Source organism: Colius striatus, chromosome 1, assembly GCF_028858725.1.
Source record: "Colius striatus isolate bColStr4 chromosome 1, bColStr4.1.hap1, whole genome shotgun sequence".
NCBI classification, from domain to species: domain Eukaryota; kingdom Metazoa; phylum Chordata; class Aves; order Coliiformes; family Coliidae; genus Colius; species Colius striatus.
The window spans coordinates 8,264,367-8,276,705 of NC_084759.1; the positions used below are offsets into that span (position 1 = coordinate 8,264,367).

The 12,339-nt window shown below is 39.6% G+C and overlaps 1 protein-coding gene across 3 annotated transcripts in view; it reads right to left on the reverse strand.

Moving 5' to 3' along the window:
* Positions 1–12,339, reverse strand: part of GRM5 (glutamate metabotropic receptor 5) — a 244,635-nt gene that overhangs the window by 130,415 nt on the left and 101,881 nt on the right. For all 3 annotated transcript variants that reach the window (XM_062020368.1, XM_062020367.1, XM_062020366.1), the window contains exon 2: positions 2,155–2,404. In XM_062020368.1, the coding sequence (XP_061876352.1) occupies positions 2,155–2,404 (250 nt within the window). The remainder of the gene's footprint in view (positions 1–2,154; positions 2,405–12,339) is intronic.

A 12,339-nucleotide genomic window follows, 5' to 3' on the forward strand; every position in this document is an offset into this window, starting at 1 on the left:
TACCAAATCTGAACCAAATCTATTGAAAGGTGATGAAAGGGTCATAGATCCTTGAGATCTCTGAAGTGCAAAGTCATATGTAGAAGGACTGAATCACTCCACCAGTCTGATGCAGCCATAGGAATGTTCTGGTTGTGGGAAGGTATGTACAGTCAGTTATAGTCATTGGGTGGTGACAGGTTAACCTACATCTGCATAGCAACTTTTCAGCTATTGCCTTGAAATATCAGTTAATAAATAGAAAAGATAGGAAAAAAAAATCCATATCCTCTTTTTCTTCCTTTGTAAATATCTTCAGTTCATGTTGCATTTTTCACAAATAAATTGTATGGTGCATCCACAGGCATGCACACACATAGACTGGTGTTCTAAAATTAAGGATTTTTGTTTTAACTTCAAATATTTTACAATTTAGACTTCTGAGAGAAGTTATCACTTTCAATCTCCTGAATGAAAATGAAAAACAATTTTCTTATAATTAGGCCTCGTAATTCCCATTGCAGCTAGAAAAATGTATTTTTTACTGAAAATAAAAAAAACAAAGCCAGTTCTCTTTAGACTTTAATTTTTTTAAGAACTAAGCTATATTTCTCTATTCTTATTCATAATCACCTGTTCCTGAAGTCCTTATTCATAAAAGCATCCCAGAAGGCTAGATTTAGCACTACTGCACATAAATCCCATCCAATATCGAGTATGATTGGGAGACTGGAGGAGTTAAAGGCCAACACATTTTTTCAAAACAATGTTGACGTGCTTCTAAATTTGGGTGCTGCTGCAGAGAATGGGTAATTTCGTGTTTTCAGGATAAAGGAAGATAGTAAAGGCCACGTGACACCAGATTCAACTAGAGATATTAGAGATGCCTTTTTTTTCCCATTCATCATAGATGGAATCCTGATGGCTAATTCACATGTTAAGGGTCTGAACTGTAGACACCTAAATATGTTTAGGTGAATCTTACTCTGATGACTGTTATCCCTTGGAATGTCAGTCTCAGAAAGGACCAAGATAATCCATGGAAGACCCTAGAGAAGAAATGCATTTGAAAGCAAGGATGGATAATGTTCCGTAAAGCAGAGAAATAAGTAAGAAATTCACATTTGAAATTAACAAATTGTAGGCTGATGCCAAAGAGTAAGGAGAGAGGAAAGACTGCTGTTGCCTGTTTGCTTTCCCCTTTGTGCAAGGGCAGCTGTGTGCAACAGGACAGACTGAGAACAGAGGCAAGTGTTCTATCAGTGGGACAGTCTCAGCGTTCCAGCTTCTAAGACAGCTGGGCAGAGCTGCAGTCCTTACAAGTTTCCCTGAAGGTCTCATCAGGTCATCTAATTTCACTGATACCATTCTATTTGTGTTCCTATAGGGTTCATGCTTGGGACAGCATCAGGTCATCCTTCAAGTAATGCACTGGAAACGCAACAGGCCGTATTAACTCACTCCTGGTATGCTCCATTTCCTGGTCAATATACCATTTTCTCATCTTATTTAGGGTTTACTTGTTGAATATGTGTCAAATACATCGATCCTATTAGGTTTACATCAGTATCTTTTGCTTCTCTGCTTACTAGCCCAGAGTTTTTCCCTCTGAGTGAATATATCAGAAAGAGTTTTCCTTTTTCCCTTTGTTGATTAGGGAAGGAACCACTGTTATCATTGAGCTAAGAGAAAGAATTACCTTTACTATCTTTAGGACAGTATACACATGTCAGCATATTGGCTTACAAAGAAAAGGTGGTGGTTACCAACTTTGTTTTGGGAACATCTATATCAGGTCCACCTAGAGGCCACAACAGCAATTCCTAACACAGTGTTACTCGAATGAGGCAGAGTTGCAGGCTGTATATGTACATGAGGCATTTCAAACTGCAGTGAACAAAATGGATGATACAAATCAAAAGTTTGTGTGTCAGCCTTCCCTAACACAATGTTATTAACACTGGCCAAGCAACCCTGTGTGTGCCTGGCATGTCAAGACAATGACACATGTATTTTTTTCATTGCAACATGGCTGATGTTACTTTCCATATTTTAGATATGTGCATCTTTAGAAAGACTGCAAGTATGTGCTTTATGTATGCCTGACTGGAATGTCTTTTTTTTATGTTTGTCTTAGTCAGTAAAAAGTGGCTGTAATTGCACAGCATTACTCACCTGCCCAGCAGCAAAAATTCCCCAGCGAGTCCCAGGCGTCTCATAGCCATTAAGAGCCCTCTCACAGTCATGCCTTCACAGAAGCAGGCAACCACTCTTGCCTTGGGCAGGTGGCTCCGAAGCTTTCGTAGCAGCTTGTCAAAGCTCTGTTCACCAGCATTGCTATAGATCTTGTAGGAGTGTGCAATGCAAATCCCTTCCTTAGCTGCCATATCTTTGAAAGCTTCCATTCCACTTTCACCATAGTTTCCTAAATGCAAACAGAAATACATGCATGTATCAAAGTTTACAGAAGATTTTTTTGCATTAGAAACAGTAAATATTTTAAAGAATACTAACATGCTTGCATAGAGATCAGTGTACAAATCTTGACAAAATGACATTATCATGTTTATATCATAGAATCATAGAATCACAGAATCATAGGATGGTAGGGGTTGGAAGGGACCTTTAGAGATCATCTAGTCCAAACCCCTCTGCACAAGCAGGTCCACCTAGATCAGATCACACAGGAACACATCCAGGCAGGTCTTAAAGATCTCCAAGGAAGGAGATTCCACACCCTCCCTGGGCAGCCTGTGCCAGGGCTCTCTCACCTGAACAGTAAAGTAATTTTCTCTTATGCTTAAATGGAACTATTTGTGTTCTAGCTTCATCCCATTATCCCTTGTCCTGTTGCTAGCTACTACAGAAAAAAGGGATGTCCCAACCTCCTGACACCCACCATTTAGATATTTGTAAATATTAATAAGATCTCTCCTCAGTCTTCTCTTTTCTAGACTAAACAGCCCCAGTTCCCACAGCCTTTCCTCGTATGAAAGATGCTCCAGTCTCCTGATCATGTTGGTGGCCCTGTACTGGAGTCTCTCCAGAAGTTCTCTGTCTCTCTTGAGCTGAGGAGCCCAGAACTGAACACAGTACTCCAGATGAGGCCTCACCAGGGCAGAGTAGAGGATTATATATTTTTAAAGTCAAGATCATTTCATTTCTCCATAAACCTTAGTTCTGTTTAGAAGCCTTCATCTCTTTTGAAATTAAAGGCTGTGAGATACCTCAATACTAATGAGCATTTGGTCCCAAATGTCTACAGCAATATATAAATTGCAGTCTCTTCTGATCCCCTTAAGTTGACTAAATATGGTCAAGTGCTCTGGGGTATACTTCAGGAAATCTAAAAATATATCTTCAGAATAAGTATTTTAAATATAAGCAAAACAAAACAATGACTCATAACAACATGACTTTGTTCATAATGCAATGTGAAAAGCAGCAATTTTTTAATTACATTGAAAGGTAAAACTTATCCTATGAAAAAAGAACTGGTGAGTGAAGAACTGCTTGAGAGAATGAATGGCAAAACTGCGGATTAGCATTGTAGAGATGACAGATGGACTAATTGTACTGCTCTAGGGTTTTGGGTTTTTTTAAAAAAATTAATATCTACTAAACCAACAGGAAAAACATCATACTTTCTCTCAATCTATTCTTCCCCTGTGGGGTAAACTGATAACAAATATTATCACATAAATGTATTTTTATTTACTTTGTGTCGCCATGGAAAATTCTTCATTACCATGCCTACATAAAAGTCACAGCATTTAAACAGTGTCTGTACTGATACCACTGACAATCATCCTGATCAAGACTGTCACAGAATCACAGAATCTTAAAGGTTGGAAGGGACCTCGAGAGATCACCTAGTCCAACCCGACTACTGTCTGTCTGGTGCCCTGTGCTCCTCCATCTAGTTGTCTAAATCTGCTTCATGTCCCATTTAAATAAGAAGGCCTTTGAGGAAGGAAATCTTTCCCTAAAATACTGCCTAATTCCTCAGTATTATTCCACAGAAACACAGTGAGTAAATGAATAAGACTGAGAATGTTAATGTTGCTGCAAGAAATTGGTGCTCCTTTTACTTTTTTCTGTTAGTTTGCAAATAGAAGAATCTGTAAGGAAAATGTTTTCTTTTACCAGCATAGTTATGAGTATGGAAGAGCACTGATAATGAAAATGCATGTGAACCAGTGAGAATCAGGCAACTGGATTTGGGCTGTCCTAATGACCTTGGATATTGCAGCCACCAGACATTCAACTTGCCCAGCTGGGGAATCATCCCTGTTGCTCTGGTGCTAGAGTTCGAAGGCTGTATTAGGCTCAGCACTGTACATGAATGTGGAAAACGTAGTTTCCAGTTTGAAGATCTTATTGTTTGAATAGACAAAAGACACAAAGAGCAGAAGAAAGGAAATGTCATTACCTTCATTTCATATCAGGAATTAATCACCGAGACCTTGAAATTTCCAAATAGTACTCAATCAGAACAACAACCTGAATGCAGATCTCCTTAGCTAATATGACTTTCATTTTCCTGCCTGCTGTGATCAGGCCTGATGGAAAAGCCATTACCATTCAAAGTGTGACTGGATAAAATGTCATAGGAGTTTTAAACTCTGTGGTTGCAATGCTTCCTGAGAGTTGTAAATTAGGTGTCCAGTGCTTCCTCATGTGTAATGCTCTTACAGCAAACTATGCTTCATGTGATAAATGAGCATCAAGTGATTCCTATGAGATGCTGAAACAGTTCAGCTAGAGGTTGAAAATGTGGTGCCTCATGAAAGATGTATTATAGCCTCAGAAGTCAGTCAGTCTGAAGGAAAAATGGGGGTCAGTCATATGTAACTTCCACAGGGCCCTGAGGCCATCTAAAATAAAACTAAATGGTTTGACAGGAAACACGCTACTGTATTCGAAATTATTATCATTTAGTACAATCTACATAAACATTAAATGTTCTGTTAAATTTTTCATAACAGAAAATAAAAACAAATAATATCAAACTCTGTGACTGAATTTGGTAGTTTGAAGAAAAGCCGTTCCATAGTGTAACTCAAAGAGACTGATATTCTAAAGAATTCATCTTCTGACAAAAATCTGTCGATGGAAAATTCATGGCTAGGTCTAATTGACTCGCAGAACTAAATCTCTGCAGTATTCTGTATACTACACTCTGTGTTTGAGTGTTATAAATGTACAAACTGTTACCTTGAGGCTTGCCATGAAGGAGAGTATAGGTTTAATTACAGTACTGTAAAATAGTAGGGCTTGCAATGTATTAACTCCTCTCCAGTCAAATAAAGATTGCTCTGGTACAAATGCCATGGCCTCATGATGTACCAAGACAGGAAGTTTTTGTGAAACTCTATAGAAAGCAGTGCATCATGCAAAACGAGAGGAAACTTTTTTAATGACCAAGGCCATTTAGCAGTCTTATGTTCTTAACATTTGGAAGAAAAACATCCTGGCCATCCATATCTGAGAGTGACTGAGTTTTCCAACTGGGAGTACTATAGCTATATGGCTTGAGCTCAAGGGACATTTGATGAAAGCAGAAAATAGCTTGGCTTCAGGACACTCATGCAAATACATCAGTGAAGCTCTTGTCATGATCATTGCTGATTAAACTCTAATTAATTATTCATAGTGAATTCTTCTGTTGTGCAAGAAGTTTGATGAGGTATGTATATTTAATTTGAGCTATACTTTGGGGATAATGAACACTCCTTGATGGAAAAAGAAAATATTCTCTGCAAGACCCCTTTGCACCACAAATTAGGACCAATTTCCTCTGAAATATTCTTTTGGTGGAAAACCTGTATATCTATAAAGGTACATATGTAGCACTGAGACAATGGGAGTGAGAAACTAAACAAGTTACATTACATCATTTCCCTGAGGATGAGATATGAGGATCACAGTGGAAGAGCATCTCTATGCTTTCTGTATGGAACTGGGTCCTTGTGGACATTTGATTCTGAAACTATGGCAGTTCAATAGCAGTACTACTAAAACTGCCACAGAAATAGCAAGTTTCCACTGACAGGGAAGTTTCTACTCTTCAGACAGGTCTACGACACAAGGAGGACACAGGGACTTCTGGACTTGCACTCGTAGTTGGACAAGGTGAGGACTTATGCAGCCTGACTCTGAGAAGTTTGTAATCTCATGTCCACATGAAAATTAATTCAGAACCCCTATACTGGAATCAAAGTCATGTCTTCTGTAAGTCCCCTGTGATGGAAGCTGCCTACCTCTTAGTAATTTACACTTGTAGTTATTTTGTTTCTAGAAGTAGAAAAAACCAAAATTTTAAAGATACATCCCAAGCAAAAGCTCAGCAGGAGAGTGAGATTGATTCACTTTTGCTTGTCTAGTTCCAATCCAGCAGAAAGGACTCAGCAACCAATGCAAACTGAAGTTGAAATATGGTCAATTTATATTCAGCTCCTCCCACCAAATTCCATATCTACTTCAGCTTTTGGAAACCAGCACCTCTATATTGTGACTGGTTCTGCTGAAGGAAGTATCATAGTTTTTTACCAGACCTTCATCTCTTGAAAATTTGGTAGTTGGTGGCTTTTGTAAATATGTCCTGTACTCACAGCAACAACTAGCAGCCAGGTTCTGGCTAGATGCCAGTCTGAATCTTGCATGTTGCCTACCCAAATGTCTGGCCCTAAGCCCAATTCAAAAGCTACTCTCATATGCCTCTGAATGGTTTAAAAAAAAAAAATTACATAGAATCATAGAATGGTAGGGTTGGAAGGGACCTTTAGAGATCATCTAGTCCAATCTCCGTGCAGAAGCACGTTCACCTAGATCATCAAGTAAAAGACTTATCCCTGCTTCAGAGCTGGATTTTTTTTCAAACTCTGGGATATGCATCCCCACCTACAGTCTAACTATTACAATGTGTTAGTTTCTTTTCCAATGAATTGGTGCTAGAAACTATTAAGAAGCTTAAAAAGAACAGATTGTGCTTTTTTCTAGATAAAGCTTAATATAGTACAGTACATAACAATACTTCAATCTGATAGAAAAGGGTCAAGCAATCTGCAGACTGCTCTTCCTGCTTTTCCTTCCCAGAAATTGAGGCAATTAAGCTATCTGAACATAAACTCTCAAGATCTTACCTCATTACACAGCAAAAGAGTAAGATTTTCAATCTGAAAATAATAAACAAAATACAGAGCAGAGAATACAGTTTGGGCAGAGAGGAACCTCATGAGGTTCAACAAGGACAAGTGCAGAGTCCTGTATCTGGGGAGGAACAACCCCATGCACCAGTACAGGCTGGGGATTGAACTGCTGAAGAGCAGCTCTGCAGAGGGAGACCTGGGAGTGCTGATTGATAAAAAACTAACCATGAGGCAGCAATGTGCCCTTGAGACCAAGAAGGCCAATGTCATCCTGCGATGTATCAAGAAGAGTGTGGCCAGCAGGTCAAGGTTCTTCTCCCTCTCTACTCTGCCCTGATGAGGCCTCATCTGGAGTCCTGTGTCCAGTTCTAGGCTCCTTAGCTCAAGAGGGACAGGGAAGTGCTGGAGGGAGTCCAGCACAGGGCCACCAACATGATCAGGGGAATGGAACATCTTTCATATGAGGAAAAGCTGCAGGAACTGGGGCTATTTAGTCTGGAGGAGATTGAGGGGAGATCTTATTAACATTTATAAATATCTAAAGGGTGGGTGTCAGGAGGTTGGGACATCCCTTTTTTCTATAGTAGATAGTAACAGGACAAGGGGTAATGGGATGAAGCTGGAACACAAATAGTTCCACTTAAACATAGGAAAAAATCTATTTTGCTGTTCAGGTGAGGGAGCCCTGGCACAGGCTGCCCAGAGGGGTTGTGGAGTCTCCTTCCTTGGAGGTCTTCAAGACCCACCTGGACATGTTCCTATGTGACCTGATCTAGGTGACCCTGCTTGAGCAGGGGGGTTGGATTAGATGATCTCTAAAGGTCCTTTCCAACCCTACCATTCTATGATTCTATGATTCTATGATTCTACATAAAGATCTTCTCTATCACACTAAAGTTTATCAATATGAGACAAAAACTCCCTACATCCAAATAGAATAATGAACTACACATTCTTCTGATCAGGGATTTTTGGGGTATCACATTTCTTATTAACTAGTTATTTTGAATAGGTTTTTTACCATTAGCTGCAAATCCAAATTAGTATCAGACAATTGTTTGGTTTATAAGAGAATTTCAGTGAACATGGATGAGAATCTACCTTATGAGAGATTTAGGATGTAAAATTGCCTTGGGCAGGATGCAGTGTAAAAGAGACTCAGGTGAAACTGAAGAAATGCATATCATTCATTTAGCAGGTAATAATACTACCTATCACAAAGCATATTTATTTAAGCAGAAGTGTTACCATCATAGAATCATAGAATGGTAGGGTTGGAAGGGATCCTTTAGAGATCATATAATCCAGGCCCCCTGCTAAAACAGGTCCACCTAGATCGAGTCACATAGGAACACATCCAGGTGGGTCTTGAAGACTTCCAAGGAAGGAGACTCCACACTGTTCCTGGGCAGCCTGTGCCAGGGCTCCCTCACCCTTACAATAAAATCTTTTTTTTCTTAAGTTTAAATGGAACTTTTTATGTTCTCGCTTCATCCCTTTACCGCTTGTCCTGTTGCTAGATACCATGAAAAAAAAGGAATGGCCCAACCTCCTGACACCCACCATTTAGATATTTGTAAATACTGAGATCCCTCTTCAGTCTGCTCTTTTCTCCTCTTCTCCAGGTTGTCATTTTTATAGACAAGTAGAATAATATTTGTTCTGGTTTAGCAAGGAGCAGCTTTTGGCTTAGTAACAGGGGGAGTGGGTTGCAGTGAAGACCTGGTAAAGAGTTTGCGGACCCTCCCCCGGCTCCTGGGTTCACACCCACCTCCGGCCCGGGTGGGCCAATCTGGCACCTCTGCCATCACTATTTAGGGGACGGGAATTTGAAATGTGAGGCAGGAGGTGTAAGAGTGATACAAGATGGAGGCGACCACGCGGACCCTTCAGCCAGAGGAGGAAGGAAGGAGAAGCAGTAGACCGGAGACCCTTCTGCAAGCCGTGGCGAGAATACAAGCTGTGCCCCTGAAACCTGTGGAGATCCGTGGCAAGACTGAGAGCCACCAGCAGCTCCATGTGAGTGAGCCCGGATGGGCGAGGGACTGTGTGGGGAGGCGGCCATGGCCCAGGCCATGTTGGAGAGCCTGCACGCCGCAGAGCAGCCCCACACGAGAGGCAGAGAGGAGCTGCAGCCTTTGGAATAAGTGCGCGTCGGAGCAGCCCGGGCAGGGCTGCCATGTGTGTGAGTTACCCCACGGACTTGCAGGGAGGACTGGTGTGGAGTTCACCCGTCCTGAGGAAGGACAAACGGCAGAAGCTATCGGGAACAGACTAACTGAAACCCCCACTGCCTGCCCCCCCTAACCGTTCGGGGGGGGCAAGGTAAAAACACCGGGATCAGGGCTCTGAGCCCGGGAAGAGGGGAGGGGTGGCAAGAAGGTGTTCTTAAAAAGGCTGGTTGGACTCTTCATTGATGTATTACTCTGGGTTGTTTCATTTTGGTTATGTTTTGGGTTTTTGTGGGTATGTTTTAGTTGATGTTGCATTAAATTATTTTCTGTTTTCTTCCCCAAACCGAGTAGCCTGGTCTGTTTTGTCCTGAACCTTAAGCGGCAATTAAGCCCTCCCTGCCCTCGAGCAATCCTCAGCCTCTTCGGTACTGGAGGCTAATTGTGGCCTTTGTTCCCTGATGGGCCTAAACCAGGACAATATTCTCTGTTGTATCTGAGCCACAGAGAAGATGCCAAGTCATGTTAAAATTCTCAATAGTTGTCTTGCAAGCAATACCGGGAATACAGGGCTTCATTCTTTGCTATGTTTCATTGATATCAATAGGATGAACATTGGTAGGAATACCTAAAAGAATCTCTGTAGGTATAATTTTGAAAATGCATGTGGGAGTAATGGAAGATATTTATGAAAGGCAGTGTGTTGGTTGATTACCAGGATGATCTTCCTGAAAGTTGGGGATATGAGGATGTAGAATAGTTTCTCAAGTGCTAATATTAGAAGTCTATTTGAAAGCTACAATTCAAATTAATTAAGGCAAAATACCAGTAGTACCTGCTAAATGTTGTTGACATTTAATTGCAATGACTGTATGAGTTTCTTAAAGTTTCATTACTACTAAGAATAGGGACACAATAAAAACCTCTTGAGGAGCTTCAGCAACCACATGACACTGATATAACATGAAAATCACAGCCTTCATGGTACCGTAATGTCTGCAAATAACATAGGACAACAAAGTGTGACTTCATTCTAATTAATACAAACCAAATTGAATTAAATCAAATCACATGTACCTGAAATTCTGGAGTTATCTATGTATGCTAAAAAAACCAACCAACTAAACAAAAAAATTGATTGTTCCTCAAAATATGTTATGCTTAAATATCTAGGTTTTATTGTCAATAATCATTCAGAGACTGAGATGTTCCTCCTCAGCTATCTTGAGTGTTAGATAACAATTTCAAGGCCTTTGTAATCTTTCCTGATAAGATATTAAATCTCAATTTTCGGTAAATATGTATTATATAGGTATGCACATATATTTGCAAGGATACTACTCTTTTACAAACTAATCTCAGAAAGGAGGTAGTCAAATGCTGCTCTGGTGAAAGGACACCAATACAGAACATGTCCCAGTTCCACTAGGCCCTCATGAGTGTGACTCCATGTTGTTAGGAAGCTTCTTCACAGGGCCACTGCAGAATTGTGGCACAGCACAGTATGCAGCTAAAATGGAAAGCCTCTTGAAAATATGGACTGTTATATGCAATTAGTTCTCACATAAGGGTTTTTTTGCTATGAGGTTATGGTCTTTGACAGGAGTTGTCAAGAAGGTTTGTCTGTTGCTCCTCACACAGAACCAAAGGATCGTGTTGAGGGTAGATTTCTCCAAAGGAACAACTATTCAAGCAAAACAGCCAGGAAATGTTGTCTAGACTTGGAGAGGTATCAGAGAACTAAAAAGTAGTAAAGGAGTGTCAGAAGCATGACATGATCTAGTAGCTAAGGCCTTATAAAAGACATAAACCACTGATCACTGCAGTTTGCACTCTGTCCATAGCTATCTATTTGATCTTAGAGAACTCATATGTTTATTTCTATGAATTTTAATCTTTTCTATTCAAAGTGAAAGCTTTTTGAACAGTATTTATCTACTGACAAGTGTTCATAAAATTCAGACTCAAAAGGTCGCTTCATAGATGACGATACCATAAGATGTGTCAATATGAAGTTAATTAGTTATCACATATCATATTGACTATAAATACAGTTTCTTTTTCTGTGAAGAGCTTTTTCCATTTAAAAATATCTTTGACAAGTTTTATTTGGAAATTAGGTAAGCTCTTGTCTGTGAGATTTTTAAGTTTCAGCTAGTAGATATTTGCTGACCAGAATTTTGCATTCAAAGGTATTTTGATTGGCTCCTTTCATAAGGTCTTTGTTTAAATAATTAATGTTTAAATAATTTTAACGAAGTAACACACAATATGCGCCAAAGATAACTGTATTTAATCAAATTCAATATATCTGTTTGATACCTCCTTATCTAAGAGTGTTCAGAAGTATCACTTTGATATCAAAATTTCTCTTATCTTTCTCATCTTCTCTTGGCTATTTTGAATTAATAAATTAATTCCTCTTTAAAAAAATGACCTAGTTTCACAGTTTAATGCACCTCACTTCTGTTTATTTTTAAATTATCACTTCATAACTTTAAAAAAAATCTTCATTTGAACATTGCTGCTATGTGAGAAAAAGGAGTAGTCTGGAAACAGCCTTTACTGTATGCTTCCTTTGATCCATCCTGTTAACTGGTATGTCTGCAGCTTTGTGGCCTTGTCCACTGAGCAATCTTTGAAGTGCTCCATGATGCTAATGTTTGCTAAATGATTCCAAGCTTGACAACTTTTGCAGGAACATGCTGCCATCTCTGACAACTCTTTTCAGGCTGGAGAGATTAAAATTTTTCTCTACTTTCTGTTTATGAAATAGCTCTTTCCATCTACCTGACCCTAGACCATTTCCCTTAGATGTTTCCTGTATCATTTCATTTCAAAATGAAATAATTAATGAAAGTAAAGTTCCTAGTGGACTCTAGGGATACCCAAACTTTTGTTTAATTTAGGGTTATACTTTTCTGACAGGATATTATATACTATATACTATACTGACAGGATAGAACTGGCGACTGTTTCATTCAGGAGACAAATGGTATGTCAGAAAGGACAGGGCTTTGTAGAAGGAATACTTCAGT